Raw genomic sequence first — 18,478 nt, 5'->3', positions numbered from 1 at the left:
GCATCAGATTCAAGGCTGAGGAAAAACTTTTTTTTTTTCCCAATTCGCCTTGAGCCCTCTGGAGAGCACGGGATAAGAATCGGGGCTCCTCTCTGGTTGCCGTATTAGGAGGCCAGCCTAAGCTACATAGTGAGACTCCGATCTCAAAAATGGGGGTGGTGGTGAGCGTTCTACAAGGGAGACACGGAGGTGGGGGTGCAAAACGGGCATCCCACAACAAACTGATGGTGAGGGCTGAAAATTGTGGGCTCTTGTGGAGACTCTTTTTTTCTGTAACCCGTGTCCATGGCATTTCTGGTTCCTGGCTTCATGGGATGTTTCTGAACTCCTGCATGAGGAATGTTCTGTGTGGGGGAAGCACCCTTGTCTGTAGCCTGAGCAAGGCGGCTGAGGGAAAGTGCTCAGGTGGCCCTCAGGTCCTCAGGCTGGGCCTTAGCTGTTCACCTGTGGAAGCTTTTCTTTCTGCTCTTTCTTTCTTTCTTTTTTTTTTTTCTTATTTTCTTTCTGCTCTTTCTTCTCACCCATATGACAAGGAGATGTAACTTAGAGGCTTCAGGGCCTCTTCCAGCTCTGAAACTCTTCTGCTTAGAGCCTGTCAGACAGCCTTGCAGACAGCGAGGCTCGGCATCTGGGTGGAGTTCCCGAGGCTGCCACTTGGGGGCAACAGAGAGGCATCAACATGTGACCCCGGAGCGCTTAAAATGTGGCTGGCTGGTCTAGGTTTTGATGTTCTGGGTGTAATGCTCAGTGGGTTTTAAAGACCTGACATGTGAGCGAGAATGTAACATAGCTTCATTATATTTATATTGATTACCGACTAACATAGATCATTATGTTGTTAGGGTATGACTTTTCTTTTTTCTTTTTTTTTTGGATTAGATTTTGAGACAGGGTTTCTCTGTCTGACAGCCCTGGCTGTCTTGGACTCGCTTTGTAGACCAGACTGGGCTAATATAAAAATCTTCCTAGTATCAAAACCACAGCAATCTCCCTGCCTCCTAATCCCAAGCGTGTGTATTACATGTGTGAGCCACTGTGCCCAGTATGTTTGTGTGTGTGCATGTTTTATCTGGGACTGAACCCAAGGCCTTATGTGTCAAGGCAAGTACTATACCAGTAAGCAATACTCCTAGTTCAAATTAATACATTATTAAAATTAATTTCTTTTTTCTTTTGGTTTTTTGAGACAGGGTTCCTCTGTGTAGCCCTGGCTGTCCTTGTAAACCAGGCTGGCCTTGAACTCACAGTGATCTACCTGCCTCTGCCTCCTGAGTGCTGGGATTAAAAGCGTGAGCTACCACACCCAGCTAAAATTCATTTCATATATCTTCATTTATCTTTTGAGACAGAGTCACTCTGCTGCCCAGGTTGGATTTGAACTTGTGATTTTGCTTCCTCAGACTCCTGACTGCTGGGATTACAGGCATGTGCCACTATACCCAGATTTGTTTTTATTTTTAGATTTATTTATTTTATGTATACGAGTGTTTTGCCTGCATGTATGTCTGGGTAACATATGCATGCCAGTGCCCAGAGAGGCAAAAAGAGCGTATCGGATCTCCTAAGATTAGAGTTTAAAAGGTTGTGAGCCGTCATGTGGAATCTGGGGATTGAACTCCACCCTGTCAAGGAGCAGCCAGTGCGCTTAACTACTAAGACACCCCTCAAGACACACCCCTTTCTTTTATTGAGACAGGGTCTCACTATGTAGCTCTTGGCTGAAGCTCACTATGTAGACCAGGCTGGCCTGGATCTGACTGTGTAGACCAGGCTGGCCTGGAACTCACAGAACTGCCTACCTCTGACTTTCAAGTGCTGAGATTCAAGGGGTGTGTGTGTGCCACCAGCTGAGGCTCTTCTTTTTACCCCTTTAAATGTTGTCCCCAGAAAAGTAAGTCTGGCCTAGTGACCCACAGCACATTCTGTCCGGAGCCTTGCCGTGGCCACCTGGTCCTGTTCAGTTCTGGAGCCCCTGTGGTCTCTCCCAGAAGGCAGCTCCGGGGCATGTCGGCTTTCCAATTGTGAAAGAGGAGTAACTCAGTGCAGCTCACAGATAACTATCCCCTCGAAGCTGTCACAGACTTTCTCCCGAGTCTAGAGTGTTTGCAGGGCAGACTCCATCAGCCCCTCTCTGTACGTGGGGAGTTGCGATGCCCAGGGGTGGCAGTCTAGTCCAGGAGTCGGTGCTCAGCTAAGCCTTGTCAACTTCATCTCACCTTGCTGTGTTCGCCTCCGCCAAAGCCTTCGGGGCATCTTCCAACCCACTGTGTGTGGCTTCCTCAGCGATGAGCCCTGACTATTTATCTCTTAGTGCCACAGGCTCGTTTACATGCGGTTGCTTATGTAAACAGCAGCCCAGTGGAGACGGTGCTGTGATCCATCATTTGACTGCCTGGCATCCTAAGGCATCATAAGGATTTGGTAAAGGTGGAGGGTAAGCCTAGGGCACCTGGTGTGTGTGTGTGTGTCTGTGTGTCTGTGTAGGCGTTACTCGACATTCTGCTTTTACCCAGTGTTCTTTGGGACTCTTTGGTTCTCAAATAACATTTCCAGTCTCCTGTAACAAAAGTGTGGAGAGCAATGCCGAGTGTCTTCAGGCATGGCCGAAGCCAGGGACTCTGTCTTTCTTCACCTCTCATTCAGATCGGGTGCTGTTTCGCCTATGAACCGGGAAGTAGCCAGCAACTATAGGTCTTCCCCCCTGACAGCCAAGTGGAGGGCTAGATTTTTTTCTCCTCACTCCAGAGTGAGCAGATGCCGGGAAAGCCACCCTCTCTGGGTGGCCACTGTGTCATCCCAGCACCTCATCCACGACTCTGCTGGTGCCCCCTGGGGACTCTGGGCTTCTCGGTGTCTGTTCTGAAGCCGTCGCCATCCCCCTTGCAGGCACAGCGGAGAAGGACACCGTCTGTGAGCTGCCTCCCCCAACACCGGGCCCTGACTGCTCCAACCCAAAGGACTGCCAGCCCCTCACTAGGTGACTCCTGGTCCCCTTTCTGTTCCCCCTCCAGGTGCTCTTTGGATGGGCTACCCTGCCTCCAGGACACACAGGGTGCACGGGTGGGATCAGCCCAGGATAGCAGGACCCCAGGGTGGCTCTCTGCCAAGCTCCCCAGTCATCTGAGACCCCAGCTGTGTGTGGCCAGCCCTGCCTGGTGCCCATGAGAGACCCAGACGGCTCTTCCTCTCAGAAGCTCACAGCAGCCCCACGGGCTGAGGCAGGAGCCTTCCTCCATAGACATTGATCCCCACGCACAGACCTTACTGGCTTGTGACGTCATCAGACCTGTGTCTGACTTCTTCTCTAGCCATGCCACTCCTCAGGCCACACCTACTCTAAAGTCCCCGGCCACTGACGGTGTGAGGAGTTTGCTGCCCAAGGGGGGCACCCGCCTTGCGCAGGAAGATGCTGCTGAGCTCTTGACGGCTCCGTACTATCCCTCTTCCCAGGCACGAGCGCCCAGTCCCAATCCAGGTACTTGAAGCTGCGGCGGCGGTGTCCTGGAGGGTGAGGGGGGTGGTGGAGGGGCTGGAGGGGAGTCGGGGTGGGGGGTGGGAGGGACAGGGGAGGCTGGCCCTGATTCGGGGACCTAGATGTGCCGAGGGCCTTGAGCTCTGGCCTTGGCAGGAACGGAAGAGCATCTCCAGGATGCAGCTCCTGCTGCTGAGGCTCAGGGGCCAGAGGTCCTTGGAAGGGCAGTTTCACTCCCAGAATTCCTGAGTGTCCTGCATGCCTGGCCCTGGGCCACGGGCTGGGTGTCCCTGCCCTGTACTCAGGGTGCTGGTGACAGAACAGGTGGCTTCTGGCTATGGCTCCAAAATGTCCTCATGGCTCCCAGGAGCAGCTGAGGACCCAGGTGCTATTTCGTCTCTTAAAAGAGTGAACAGCCTGTGCTGTACAGATTCACTGTGCTTGGCTCATCCAAGCGGCTCTTCGAGGCTTGGGGGTATTTCCACCTTGGGATGACTAGTGAATAATTAGTGTGTGTGTGTGTGTGTGTGTGTGTGTGTGTGTGTGTGTGTGTGTGCAGGTGCTCATGCCTGCCCCCGTGGAGGTCAGAGGTCAACCTTGGGAGTCTGTAGGAGCCATCCACCTTGCTTGTTGAGACAGGGCCTCTCATTGGTGTGGGGCTCAGTAATTAAGCTAGGCTGTCTGGCCAGCCAGTGAGTCCCCAGGACCCACCTGTCACTCCTCCCCAGCACTGGGGTTACAAGTGTGCTCCCCCATGCTTGGCTTCGTATCTGGGTCCTCAGACTTGTGCAGTAAGCACCTTCTCCCGAGTCTGAACGTGAACTTCACGTGACTGTAACACTAGTGTTACATGGGCGGCTTATGATTTTGACTTCAAGCCCTTCCTCTGTGGTTGTGTTTAGAATGCCTTCAGTCTTTCCACCATGGCCTGAGGGAAATGGTAATTCTTATTCTGCCTTTCATTCTTTTTTCTTCTCCTCCTCCTTCTCCTCCTCCTCCTCCTCCTCCTCCTCCTCCTCCTCCTTCTCCTTCTCCTCCTCCTCCTCCTCCTCCTCCTCCTCCTCCTTCTCCTCCTCCTCCTCCTCCTCCTCCTTCTCCTCCTCCTCCTCCTCCTCCTTCTCCTCCTCCTCCTCCTCCTCCTCCTCCTCCTCCTCCTTCTCCTCCTCCTCCTCCTCCTCCTCCTCCTCCTCCTCCTTCTCCTCCTCCTCCTCCTCCTCCTCCTCCTCCTCCTCCTTCTCCTTCTCCTCCTCCTCCTCCTCCTCCTCCTCCTCCTCCTCCTCCTCCTCCTCCTCCTCCTCCTCCTTCTCCTCCTCCTCCTCCTCCTCCTCCTCCTCCTCCTCCTCCTCCTCCTCCTCCTCCTCCTCCTCCTCCTCCTCCTCCTCCTTCTCCTTCTCCTCCTCCTCCTCCTCCTCCTCCTCCTCCTCCTTCTCCTCCTCCTCCTCCTCCTCCTCCTCCTCCTCCTCCTTCTCCTCCTCCTCCTCCTTCTCCTTCTCCTCCTCCTCCTCCTCCTCCTCCTCCTTCTTCTTCTTCTTCTTTTTGTGGTTTTTCAAGACAGGGTTTCTCTGTTTGTCTGGGCGTCCTGGAACTCACCCTGTAGACCAGGCTGGCCTCAAACTCAGAGACCTCCCTGCCTCTGCCTCCGTAGTGCTGGGATTAAAGGCATGCACCACCACACCCACCTATTCTGCCTTTATTGTTAGTGGTTTTATTTTTCTATTTTGTCTTTATTTTGTTTACCTGCTTTTTGAGACAGGGTTTCTCCGTGTAGCCTTGGCTGTCCTGGAACTTGCTCTGTAGATGAGGCTGGCCTTGAACTCTTGAGATCTGCCTGCCTCTGCCTCCCTGAGTGCTGGGAATAAAGGCGTGTGCCACCACTGCTCATCTGATTTTTTTTTTTCAAATATAGGGACTTTTAGTGTGCTTTTCATCTCTGTGACAAGAATACCGTCTCTGAACAACTTTATAAGGGAAAAGGTTCTTTTCAGCTCCCAGTTGGGGGGGATTTTTGTTTACAGCTCACAGAGACTGCTCACCCCATGGCAGCCAGGAAGGAAGCGCTCTCCTTCATGGGCGTACCCCTAATAGCCTGTCTCCTTTCCACTGTGCTCTGACTTCTGAAGCTTTTCTTCTGTGTGTGTGTGTGTGTGTGTGTGTGTGTGTGTGTGTGCATGCATGTGGTGTGTGCCTGTGCGCGTGCATGTGTATGGATGTGCATGTGTATGTATGTACATGATGCACGTGCCACAGTGTGCATCTAGAGGTCAGGGGTCATCTTGAGGCAGTTAGTTCTCGCCTTCCACCATGTGGGTCACAGGGATCCAACTTAGGTTACGGCAGCAAGCATCTTTACTCGCTGAGCCTCCTCCTGGCCTTTGGGCCTCTTTTAAGTAAAAGCAAAAGCTGCTGTGACTGTTTCCGTGTGACCACAGCCTCTCCAATCTTGATCTTTTAGAACACACCCCTGATGGTGTTTGTTAGCTGTAGCCAGGAACTGTGTGCTATGGAAGACCATCACCCCACTGCCTCCTGCAACTTCCCACTGCATGCTGGTTAAATCTTTCCTGGAGATTCAAACTCTCTGGCACGGATTCTGATTTGTTACCCATCCCTGTAGGCAATGCAGAGGTGAACATGACCTTGGAGCTGCCACCTCCACAGACCCTAGCTGACTTCAGCACCTCAGAAAACATCGAGGAGCCTGCCAGGTGACCCTTAGCCCCTCCTGTGGGCGGAATGGAATGGCTCCTTGTATGTTCGGGTGATGGCTGGGGTAGTCTGGGCTGGAGGTGCAGGGGCATCAGGCCCGTAGATTCTTTTGGTGGAGTCGGGGAGGAGCACAGCTGTGTGTCTGTAAAGTGAGAGGGCATAGACCTTGCTCCCAGCCTCACAATGCCTGACAAGACAGTGCGATGTTCTAAGTTCCCAGGCTTCATCTTGACCTCTCTAGAGAAAGATTCATCTTCATCAGACACAGGCTTTTTGCATGGCGATTGTGATTGTCACCCCTGTCCTGGGTTTCCTTTGGTACAGTACTGCCTCTACCCTAAGCCTCCTGGCAGATGCGCAGACCAGCAGCACGCTGCAGCCCACCTCGCCCTTGTCCACGGGAACACCATTTCTGGATCCAGGTATCGATTGCTTTTTGTCCAGAGCAAGGGGGCGGTGGGCATCCTGGCAGGGCTGTGGGCTCAGGTGAATGTGGAAGCGGAGATTGATCCCAGCTTTCTGGCTTCCAGAACTGAGGCTGTGGCTCTCTCACCTCCTAATACTATTTTCTTATTGGAACAGGGCTCTTTTTTTTTTTCATGACTTCATCCTGTTGACCTATAATTGCTACCTGAAATATAGTTACAAGGCTGGAGCTGTGGCTCGGTTGTTTTAATATTCACCTAGAACCCCCAGTACCCCGGGTTTGGTGCCTACCAGGGTATACACAGGGCTTGGCAGTGCATGTGTATGATCCCAGTGCTGACAGGTGGAGGTAGGGGAGGGTCAGGCTTCGGCCAGTACCATCTGCTCAAGGCTGGCAAATCTCTGTAAATTCGGAGCCAGTCAGGTCTATGTGTCAAGTTCCAGGCCAGACAGGGCTACATAGTGAGACTGTGTCTACAGAAAAAAATTAGTTTTTAGAGGTTACCTTTTGCTATACAGCCAGTTCAAGGCCAGCCTGGGCTACATGAGACACTATTACAAAGAAAAATAAAAAAGTTGCTGGGTGGTAGTGGCACATGCCTTTAATCCCTACATCTGGGGGCGGGGTGGGGCAGAAGCAGGCAGGTCTCTGTGAGTCTGAGGCCATCCTGTTCTACAGAGTGAGTTCCAGGACAGAGTTACACAGATAAACCCTGTTGGAAAAATAAAAATAAAAAATGAACAAACAACGAAAAAAAGAAATATTGAATAGTTACTGAAAGACTAGAGCTTAATTCCATCTAGCCGCAGTTTCCCCGGATGTAAAATAGAAATTGAGGAGGCACCCAGGATTGTCAGCATACAGTACAGTCCATGCAGGGTCTTCACATGTAAATTACCTGACAATTGCCATTTATGCTAAGGAGGTTAACACCTGGCCGTCGGTTTTAGGACTAGCAGTACCAGTTATAGACACACGGTGGCGACAGTTCTCAAGTTTACAGTTCTCAGCGTTCCTTAGAGAAGCCTGAGGGTTGGAGCTGGGGCTCAGTTGGTGAGTGCTAGCCTAGCTTTCCAGAGGGCCTGGCCTCCATTCCCAGAGCCACAGAAACTGGGTGTGATAGTACGTGCCTGAAATCCTAGGACAGAGGAAGTGGAGGCAGGTAATTCTGAGATCTGGTCATCACTGGCTACACAAGCAAGTTTGAAGCTACCGTGGATCTTGTCCCGGTGATGACAAACAAACAAAATATACTTGTGCAGCAACTCCTGAGACCTGTCTAGCAGGGATTAGGTCCTGTGTTTCGTTCCGTGTGTGTATGTGTGTGTGTGTGTGTGTGTGTGTAAAGGATGTGTGAGATCTGAAGTCACTTGGCCTGGGTGGTGACTCTTTGCGGTGACTTTGGACAAGCTTTTTTTTTTTTTTTTTTTTTTTTTTTGGTTTTTCGAGACAGAGTTTCTCTGTGTAGCCTTGGCTATTCTGGACTCACTTCGTAGTCCAGGCTGGCCTCGAACTCACAGCGATCCGCCTGCCTCTGCCTCCCGAGTGCTGGGATTAAAGGCGTGCGCCACCACGCCCGGCTCTTTGGACAAGCTTTAATCTTCCTCCTTTGGCTTTAAAAACTACTTATTCATTCGTACGCGTATGACGTGAGCACATGCATGCCTGTGCTGCTGTGCACGTGTGGAAGTTAGAGAAACTTCTGTGGCGTTCTTTCCTTCCACTTTTGTATGGCTTCTGGACCTCGAACTCAGGTCATCGGGCTTGCAGCAAGCCCTTTGCCCACGGAGCCATCCCACCAGCCCTCTGCTTTGTTTTAATGGAGAGAGCGTGTGCTGAGCATGCTTGGTGCAGAGTCGACTTTGTGGCTGCCCTCAGGAGCTGGTGGTCTCAGGGTTTTCCTAACCAGCCTTTGCCCTCCCATCCCGACAGCACTCAGACTTCTAGAGTTCAGTTCCTTTTTATTCTGGCTCTTTTTTTGTTTCCTCCCTCCCTCCCTCCCTCCCTCCTTCTCACTTTCCCTCCCTCCCTTCTTTCTTTCTTTCTTTCTTTCTTTTATTTTTGTTTTTTTGAGACAGGGTTTCTCTGTGTAGCTTAGAATGTCCTGAACTCGCTTTGTAGACCAGGCTGGCTTTGAACTCACAGCGATCCACCTGCCTCTGCCTCCCGAGTGCTGGGATTAAAGTTGTGCACCACCACCGCCCAGCTCTTTGTTTCTTTTTTTTTTAAATATTGGGGGTGGGGTGGGGGTGTCTCACTATGTAGCCCTGGCTAGCCCAGAACTAGCTATGTAGAGCAGGCTAGCCTATCTACCTCTGCCTCCCTAGTGCTGGGATTACGGGCGTGCACCACCATGTCTGATTCATTCTGATTCTTGATATTTCAATTTCACTCCCCCTCCATGGTTTGTTTGTCTTACTTTCCGAGTTAGCTGATGAGCTTCCTGGAGCCAGGTGAGGGAGGGCAGGCAGGTGAATCAGATGGTCTCAGCTTGAGGAAGGTCCAGAAACTGCTCGCCTCAGTGGATCCATGTCCCAGGAGAAGTAGGAAGTGGGCTGCGCCTAGGGATGTCCCGTGTGGTCCAGGGAAGGGCCCAGGCTCCTGGCTGTGTACAGAGTACAGGATGGCACTGTGTTTCAGGGCCCGTGCTCTTCTGGGTGGCCATGGTGGTGGTGCTGGTCGGCACCGGCTCCTTCCTCCTGTGTTATTGGAAAGCCTGCAGGAGGCGGATCCAGCAGAGTAAGTGCACGTGTCTTGGGGTCCTGGGGAGGATGGCTGCTTTATGCTGGCTTGGCCTGGATGCCTGCCCTGCCTATCCCCTACCCTGCTGCTCACCCCCTAACCCTCACTCCTGGTGTCTTTGCAGAGTTTCACCTGGACTACCTAGCCCAGACCTTCCAGCCCAAGGTGGAGCCGGCGGGTGAGTGCAGTGCAGAGTGTGACCAGTGTAGACCCTGGGGTCTGGCCGACTCACACCAAAACACTGTCCACTAAGGGGGTTTTGAGTTGGAGAAGTTTCATAAATTCATGCTCGTACCTCTGAAGCGCTCCCCAGGCAAGGGGTTTTTTGTGTTTTGATGGTTTCAAGCTTGTTTCCATGAGCTCTCAGGCAGGCCTTAGTGAAACCGCTGTTTGCTTTCTTGACATTTTTCTAGTATTAGAATTTCCATTGCCGTCAGTTACTTTTTTTTCCCTCTGTCTCCAAACCTTCGTGAGAACAGTTTTGATATAACAAGAAAGAAAGAAAGAAAGAAAGAAAGAAAGAAAGAAAGAAAGAAAGAAAAGAAAGAGACAAAAAACAAAAAAACCAAAACAACAACAACAACAACAACAAAAAACCCAGTACCCGAAGAGGCTAGGCTTGCAAGGAACTGAGTGAGTCTGGGGTCAGTATTGTGTCTGAGGCTGGCTCTGGACCTCCAGCTTCCACTGGGTCCCTTGACATTTGCATTTCCAGGGCTAAGTGAGAGGAAGTTTAAATCAGGGTGAACATAAGGGTCCAGGTGACTATATTCTAGGCAAGGGTAGGCCTGGCCTGAGCAGGGTGGGTCTGGCCTGAGCAGGGTGGGCGTGGCCTGAGCAGGGTGGGTCTGGCCTGAGCAGGGTGGGCCTGGCTTGAGCAGGGTGGGCCTGGCCTGAGCAGGGTGGGCGTGGCCTGAGCAGGGTGGGCATGGCCTGAGCAGGGTGGATGTGGCCTGAGCAGGGTGGGCATGGCCTGAGCAGGGTGGGCATGGCCTGAGCAGGGTGGGCATGACCTGAGCAGGGTGGGCCTGGCCTGAGCAGGGTGGGCCTGGCCTGAGCAGGGTGGGCATGGCCTGAGCAGGGTGGGCATGGCCTGAGCAGGGTGGGCATGGCCTGAGCAGGGTGGGCATGGCCTGAGCAGGGTGGGCATGGCCTGAGCAGGGTGGGCATGGCCTGAGCAGGGTGGGCCTGGCCTGAGCAAGGTGGGCATGGCCTGAGCAGGGTGGGCCTGGCCTGAGCAGGGTGGGCCTGGCCTGAGCAAGGTGGGCATGGCCTGAGCAGGGTGGGCATGGTCTGAGCAGGGTGGGCATGGCCTGAGCAGTGGGTGGTAAAGGAGCATGTATTCATTTCCTTGCTGTCTTCATAAGCGCATCTTCAGCACAGGCTTTGACTGGGGACAGGCTGTCCTAGGTCTTCCAAACTTCTAGACAAGTGTGCTAGCTGGTAAGAGTGGCTGGCCAGGGGGACAGGCATGCGTGTTCTGGCCCCACTCACTCCTCTGCAGGGAAGGCTCTTGTTCTCCTAGTGACCTGTGAGTGGGAACCATGGTCTGGGCAGATGCAATCAGGTGCCAGCCACCCATCACCTGATTTGACCTGACATCACCATAGGTGTCCTTGGTACTTTTGCAAAGCACAGACACCGTCTTGTTTTACTCCTGGGGTGACCTTTCCAGCACCCACTACCACTCTCTTTATTCCCCAGATGACTTGACTGCATGAGGTCAGCTGGCACAGGCCAGGTACTGAGCAGACACCAGGATGGGGACTTGCTGTTATTGTCACTGGGGTTTCCATGAACAGGGTGTCTCATCTTCAGCACTAAGGACATTCGTCAGCAGATGGCTTGAGATGGGCATTGTAAGATGTTTTAGCAGCCTGACAGATGCCAGGCTTATCCCCTCCTCAGCCACGACAGAGCCCAGAATGTCCCCAAGCATCCAGCCCGTCAGTCTGTTCTGTTTTTAATTAATTAATTTTGAGACAGGGTCTCATATAGCTCAGGCTGGCCTCAAACTTGCAACGCAGATGAGGATGGCCTTGACCTTTCAGTCCTCCTGTCTTCACCTTTTATGCGCTGAGCTTACAGGCAGATGTACTGCCATGCACAGCTTGTGCCTAGCTATAGATCGAACGAACCTACGGCATGTACTTGTCAACTGAGCCACATCCCCAGCCTTCAGTCCTCCCCCTCATCCCTTCATTTTAATATACACCTGAATGAGTTGACTTGTTTTAAAAATTATTTTTGATGATGTGTATGTGAGGGCAGGTATGTGTGTGGGGGTATATGGGTGTGTGGGTGTGGTTGCGCTTGCCTGCAGGGAGTTACAGGTGGTTGTCAGTGACTTGACATGGGTGCTGGGGATTGAGCTAGAGTCCTCTTAAAGAATATTATGTGTCTTTTGTTTTGTTTTGAGGCTGGGTTTCTCTTTGTAGCGCTGGCTATCCTGGGGACTCACTTTCTAGACCAGGTTAGCCTTGAACTCTCCTGCCTCTGCTTCCCAAGATGGGACTAAAGTGATGGGCCACCATGCCTTGCTAAGTCTGCCAGCCCCCACCTTGCTGTTACCACAGGAAGATGTAGACTAAACAACAACAAAAAGTCGTTTTGCTCTGATCCAGTGTCAGATTTCCGGAAGTTGCAAGCAGTACGGAAAAAGTTATTTTTCCAAAACAGTTTTGGGAGTCACTTACCAGACTTGGTGTTTTACGATTCTTCAATACCTCCCTGTGTATTTCATAGTAACCGGGGCATTGCAGAAAGACCTTCAAGCCAGAGAATCCAGCCTGCTCAGGCCTACTCTGGGTTTGTTTGTTTTTGTGGTCTGGTTTTTTTGAGACAAGGTCTCACTGCATAGCTCTGGCTATCCTGGAACTCACTATGTAGACCAGGCTGGCCTTGAACTCACAGCGATCTGCCTGCTTCTGCCTCCCAAGTTCTGGGACTAGACGTGCCATCACACCTGGCCAGACTGGATTTCTTGATGTGTCCTAATAATGTCCTTGGCCTGGATCCCACGTTGCCTTGGTAACCAGGTCTGTGTGGTCCCCTCTCATCTGGGTCACTCCCCAGGCTCTTCCTTCGGTATCACAGCCTTTGATGCCTGGGAGAGTCATGAGCTGATCTGGCCCGTGGTCCTGATCTTGGGTCCTGACCTCTAATATTTCACTGAGAATGGACTTGGGCCTCCAGTCTTCGATGCTGGGATCTGTGGGGAGCTTCCTGCCAGCCTTCTGTCTGTCTCTTTCCTGGTGCTGTGTGCTTGCAGCACTCTTGCAAATCCATCAGCCAGGCTGCGCCTCAACACTGACTTGGCAATGACTATCGAAAGATGGTTTTGAGACTTGCCCAACAGAATAACCTGTTCTATTTTTAATTGCACTTTTGTCTCCTTGTTAGTGTGTTTATATCTGTGTGGCTTCATGGGTTTCTTTCATTATTTTAATGTTGCCATCACTGAAGCAGATTCTTTTTTTTTGTTTTTGTTTTTGTTTTTTCGAGACAGGGTTTATCTGTGTAGCTTTGGCTGTCTTGGACTTGCTTTGTAGACCAGGCTGGCCTCGAACTCACAGCGATCTGCCTGCCTCTGCCTCCGCCTCCCGAGTGCTGGGATTAAAGGCGTGCGCCACCACGCCCAGCCTGAAGCAGATTCTTAACCACTCTCCCAGAGCTGGGCAGCAGGAGTCTCTCAGGACATGTTCTTGGCCTTTTGTGTTGATGTTACCTTTTGGGGTTTTTTTGTTTTGATTTTTGGAGATAGCGTCTCGTGTAGCCCAGATATCCTCATGTAACCGAGACTAGCCTTGCTTTTTGTGAGTTTTGTTTGTGTGTTTGAGACAGGTCCTCACTATGTAACCCTGGCTGGCACTAATACACAGAGAGCCACCTGCCTCTCCCTCCCAAGTGCTGGGATTCCAGCTGTGTGCCACGGTGCTATTTTGAGGTGTAGGTGATTGACCTCTCTTCTGGACCTCTTCCAGGCCATCTCTCCAGCTAGGGAGCCCACTGACTAAGTCTTCCCGGTCCCCAGTTTGCACACACCTACCTTGGGACTGTCCTGCCTCTGGCAGCTTTGGGATGAGACTGAGAGGGAGCATTCCAGGGGTGGAACAGAGCTTTGAATTCTTGGCATTCACGAGTCTCCAAACGTGGCCTTCGGAGCAGCTCGGGAGATGCCATCCTGAGGCCACTGTTGTACAGTGTGTCCTGGACTTAGGTCCCAGGGTGCCCGGTGGATTTACAAGACAATTGTGATTATTCCATAAAGCAAGGAAACCAGCAAACAAGGACAGGCAGGCTAACGCAATCATTTTAGGGGAAGAGCACTTGGGCAATCTGAACTCTGCCCCTGGGAAGATGTGCTTGGCGCCTTTCTCAGAGTACTCACGGTTTGTAAACCAGGCTGTTGGCAGATACTGAGGTCTTGTAGAGTCTGCCTTTTCACTTAAAAAAATGCTTGCTTATTTATTTATTTATTTATTGGCTTTTCAAGAGAGGGCTTGTCTATGTAGCTGTGGCTGTTGTAGAACTCAATTTTTAGACCAACTGGCCTTGAACTCAAAGACCAGCCTGCCTCTGGAGTTCTGGGATCAAAGGTGTGCGCCACCACTGCTTGGCTTAGATTCTGAGGTTTTGTTTTTTTTTTTACCTTGGTGTTAGAGCGTGCTTATTTCTGAGACTTAGAATTCTGTATTTTCTTTCTCTTGTCACAGCATGTCTTAAGCGGTGTTAGCACCTGGCGCGTCACACAGATGTCCTTGGCATCTTCCCTGGGTTATAATTTAGCTTGAATAGATTCTCAAGAGACTTCGCTTCTTAGGAGAATTTTAGAGTGAAAGGATTCTGTTCCTTTCACGCCTGGCCCTCTCCCTGTCAGTCCCACCTCAGAGCTGCGGGAGGCAGGCCAGCCCCAAGGTAGAAGTGAGCAGTTGAGGACCCAGCAGACTTAGTCAGTGGGCTCCCCAGCTGAAGAGATGGCCTGTGAGGGCTCCAGAAAAGAGGACAGTCATCTGCAACCCAACACAGAGAATGGAGCTACACACCTAGAGTCCCAGCCCTTGGGAGACAGAGGCAGGTGATGTGTGCCTTTAATCTCAGCGGAGGCAAGTGGATCTCTGTGCATTTATAACTAGCCAGGGCTACATAGTAGGAGCCTGTTTCAAAGCCAGATGTGATGGTGCCGTTTGTGATATCAGCACTTGCCAGGTGAGACCAAGGGTCATTGTCACTTAGGCACAAGACCGAGCCTTTTCCCCTCCCCAAACTGAGAAAATAATGGAGTTCCAGTGTGCCCGTGCCCAGCTGAGTTTTTTTACTATTGACCTCTTATGTTGGGGTGGTACCTTTACCACAGTAAATAAATACACAGCAATGTATTGTTTTAAATTTTTTAAATGTATATGAGCGTTTGCTTGCATGTATGTAACCGCACCACATGTGTGGTGCCCACTGAGGCCCAGAAGAAGGCACTGGGTCCCCTAAAATTGGAGTTACAGAGGTTGTGAGCCACTGTGTGCATGCTAGGAACTGGATCCAGAGCCTCTGCAATAGCAGCCAGTGCTCGTAAGGTCTCGGCCCATCTCCCCAGCCTCAGTGTATTGCGGTTAAATAACAAAAGCCACACTGTTTTGTTTCTTTATTTAAGGTGCTGGGGACCCTTTTTAAGTTCTCCCTAAGCTCCCCTGTCCTGGGGCAGCCTCTCAGGCTTTCCTTTGACCTAAGTGGCCTTTGACAGCACTGGTCAGAATAGTTGCAGGATTCCCCCTGCTGGGATTTGTCTAAAATTCTTTTATACAATGAGATCAGGGTCCTGGATTTGGAGGATGAAAACCACAGAGCACAGAGTTGTGCTCATCACGCCCTGTTCTCCAGATGGCTCATCACAGGAATCCTACTGTGCGTGTATGTGTGTGTGTGCCTGCGCGTGTGTGTGCAAATGTGTGAGTGCGTGTGCACTGTGAGTGTGTGTACGAGTAGGTGTGTGCCAGTGTGCATGTGTAAGTGTGTGTGAGAGTGCGTGGGTTTGTGTTTGTGTGTGCATGCGTGTGTGTGTGTGTGTGTGTGTGTGTTGGTGCACATGTGTGTGTGTTTGTGTGTGTGTATGCGTACGTGCACATGTGTTTGCGTTTGTGTGCATGTGAGTGAGTGTGTGTTGAGTGTGTGTGTATGCATATGCATGCACATGCTTGTGCTGTGAATAGAGTCCTGGCCTTCACACATGACAGACAGCTGCTCTGCCACTAATCCTGCTCCACCCGTCACCTCCAGCCCTCCCTGCTATTTTGAGCTCTCTATTCTATCTTCATAAACCCCTCCAAAGTTGGCTGGGTCCTCCCCATTTCCCCGGATAAAAAGGCTGAGTTTTAGAGCTGTGAAGCAGAGCTGGTTTCCCTCCAAGGAGGTGTCCTGCTGGGTGGCGCGCTCACATTATTGTTTGGCTCTTGGCATCTTTCCAATTTTGAAGTAATTAGGAACATTCCTGCTTTTGTCTTCATTAGTGTGACTTCCTGAAGGTGCGGTCCCTATGGCGGGGGGGTGGGGGGGTGGGGGGGGGTGGGGGGGGGTGAGGGGGGGGTGGGGCGCGTCCCCTGGTTCAAAGGTAGCAAAGGTCTTAGCCAGAAGGCCCCGAAAAGAGATGGTGCCTACTTACAGTGTCCCAGCCTCTCGCCAGCCTGCTTCTTTCTCAAGACGGAGTTGGCCATCTTTTGTTTATTTTCTTGCTGCTTCGGCACACACTTTTTTCTTCTCTAGGCTCCCACCATGTCTTGGCATCGCATGGCAGTTGGCTGATTGCAAAACTCAAGACTGCTTCCAAAGGACAAAGATTCAGTTTCACTGATGTCACTTTTTATTTATTTATTTATTTATTTTTAAAGATTTATTTATCATGATGTCACTCTTTTTTTTTTTTTTGGTTTTTTGAGACAGGGTTTCTCTGTGTAGCCTTGGCCATCCTGGACTCACTTTGTAGACCAGGCTGGCCTCGAACTCACAGCGATCCGCCTACCTCTGCCTCCCGAGTGCCATGATGTCACTTTTTAAAATGGTCAGCCAGACCCTGTCTCACTAAACAAAAATCAGACAAGATGAGCAAACCATGGGCGGAAGAGATGGCTCAGTGGCTAAGAGCACTGGCTGCGATTCTAGAGGGCTCGGATTCAATTCCTAGCCCCCAAATGACGCCTCAAAACTGTGTGTAACTCTAGTTCCAGGGTGTCCAGCACCCCCTCTTCTGCCTTCCTTGGGTACCTGGCATGCACGTGGTATACAAACACACATGCAGGCAACATTCATACACATAACATAATAAAAAATATATATTAAAAAGCCCAAGCCCACCAGGCAGTGATGGTGCCCGCCTTTAATCCCAGCACTTGGGAGGCAGAGGCAGGCGGATCGCTGTGAGTTTGAGGCCAGCCTGGTCTACAAAGCGAGTCCAGGATAGTCCAGGCTATACAGAGAAATCCTGTCTCAAAAAACAGTAACAAAAAAGCCCAAACCCATCAAACAAACCTCCCTCCCCCCCATGCCTTAAGGCGGAGAGTACCTTAAGTATCGATCAATGGCTTGGACTTAGTGGTTAGTGGCCACCTCAAGAGAACAAGCTGTGACTTCCTGAAGTGACCACTCTACTGGGGATAGTGGTTGCCAGGTTACATAAGCAAGGCATATCTGCTAGCCTGAGACTTGGTCGTTATCTTCCTGTCAGACCTCGAAGAGGAGTTCACGCCAGGCTGCAGAGTGGACGCATGACATTTCCGTTTGTTTGTTGTTGGTTAATCTGCTGTGTGTACGTCAGCTAGGATTCAGGGTCAGGCTGCTAAGCCAGAAAGCATGGTGTAGAAGCAGCTCAGCAGGCATGCTGGCCTTTCCTGGCCATGAGAGGCATCGCTTCACAGCATCCCTAGGTGGCCTGCTGGGGAGTCAGTAAAAATGGCTGTGTCTCCCTACAGGACAGTCCACGCTGGGCCTGGGCTAGCTTGCCTATGGTTGGACTTGGTACTATGTGGCCACCTCCTCCTTTCTCAGATGGGTGGTGAGCTATGGTTGTATGTCACCTGCTCTCGGGTACCTGGTCTTTATTTAGAACGAAAGGGCACTGGGGTGAATGGCAGGGGCTGAGGTTGGCAGAGAAAGGTTGCGCTCTGAGAATTATGGCCTAAGCATCGGTCGCTAGAGCCCTCAGGTGCGTGGTACAAAGAGAAGTGAAGCTGACGGAGCAGGGGTGTCCTGCAGATGGGCTGTAGTCTGGGTCCCCTCGGCTGGCGGAAGGGAGGCCCCAGCTCACTCCTGCTCCAGAGGCAAGCTTCGGGCATGCCAGGGGCCCATCCTGAAACTGTCCACTGCCAGCCTGAGGGCTTGAGCCCTGGGGAGAGCAAGGCTCAGCGCCACTGAGATCCTGGGGTGCTGTCTGTCAACAGATGAGGGGTAGTGGAGGGGTGTCAGAATCTCCTTAGTGACATCACTTTTTTTTTTTTTTTTTTTTGGTTTTTCGAGACAGGGTTTCTCTATGTAGCCTTGGCTGTCCTGGACTCACTTTGTAGACCAGGCTGGCCTCGAACTCACAGCGATCCGCCTGCCTCTGCCTCCCGAGTGCTGGGATTAAAGGCGTGTGCCACCATGGCCCGGCTAGTGACATCACTTTTTTTTCCTTGCAGATTCCAGACCTGCTGAGAAGCTAACAGTAAGTACCATCTCTAATATCCCACCCTAGCCTCTGTGGTTTTGTCTGGTTTCCTTATAGATCTGTGGATTCAGGGCTGCCACAAAAGGACAGGAGAGCTATCCTCTTTCCTGGCACCCAGGGTTATAGGTTAGGGAGCTAGGAGCCTAAGGGGTTGGCCTGGGGCCCCACGGTAGGGCTCAGCCAGGGGCAGAGAGCCTCACCCACAGCAACCTCCAGCTCCTGGCTCAGCCCCAGGGGATTTCCAGCAGGGATTGCAGACAGAAATTTGGTTTGGGCCACTCTGAGGTACCAAGTCTGTTGTGGAGGGAGACTGTGTTTATTTATCTGTCTTCTTTACTTTGGGAGTCGTGTCCTCGGAACTGGATGTCAGACACCAGCGGCAGCCACGTCCAGAGTTAGCTCTCATGCTCCCTTCCCTCTTCAGGCTTTCAATGTGTAGCCC

At 51.5% G+C, this 18,478-nt stretch overlaps 1 protein-coding gene across 1 annotated transcript in view; it reads left to right on the top strand.

The window, feature by feature from the left end:
* TNFRSF8 (TNF receptor superfamily member 8) overlaps positions 1-18,478 on the top strand; it is a 47,759-nt gene that overhangs the window by 20,893 nt on the left and 8,388 nt on the right. Inside the window, exons 5-11 of the mRNA XM_084786852.1 lie at positions 2,887-2,977; positions 3,309-3,475; positions 6,087-6,177; positions 6,503-6,600; positions 9,246-9,344; positions 9,472-9,525; positions 18,008-18,033. Of these exons, the coding sequence (XP_084642978.1) occupies positions 2,887-2,977; positions 3,309-3,475; positions 6,087-6,177; positions 6,503-6,600; positions 9,246-9,344; positions 9,472-9,525; positions 18,008-18,033 (626 nt within the window). The remainder of the gene's footprint in view (positions 1-2,886; positions 2,978-3,308; positions 3,476-6,086; positions 6,178-6,502; positions 6,601-9,245; positions 9,345-9,471; positions 9,526-18,007; positions 18,034-18,478) is intronic.

The sequence above is a fragment of the Acomys minous genome (genome assembly GCF_964271855.1).
Source record: "Acomys minous genome assembly, chromosome: 6".
Classification (NCBI taxonomy): Eukaryota; Metazoa; Chordata; class Mammalia; order Rodentia; family Muridae; genus Acomys; species Acomys minous.
Note: the sequence above shows the minus strand (reverse complement) of the source record. Positions and strands in the feature narration are given on the sequence as shown.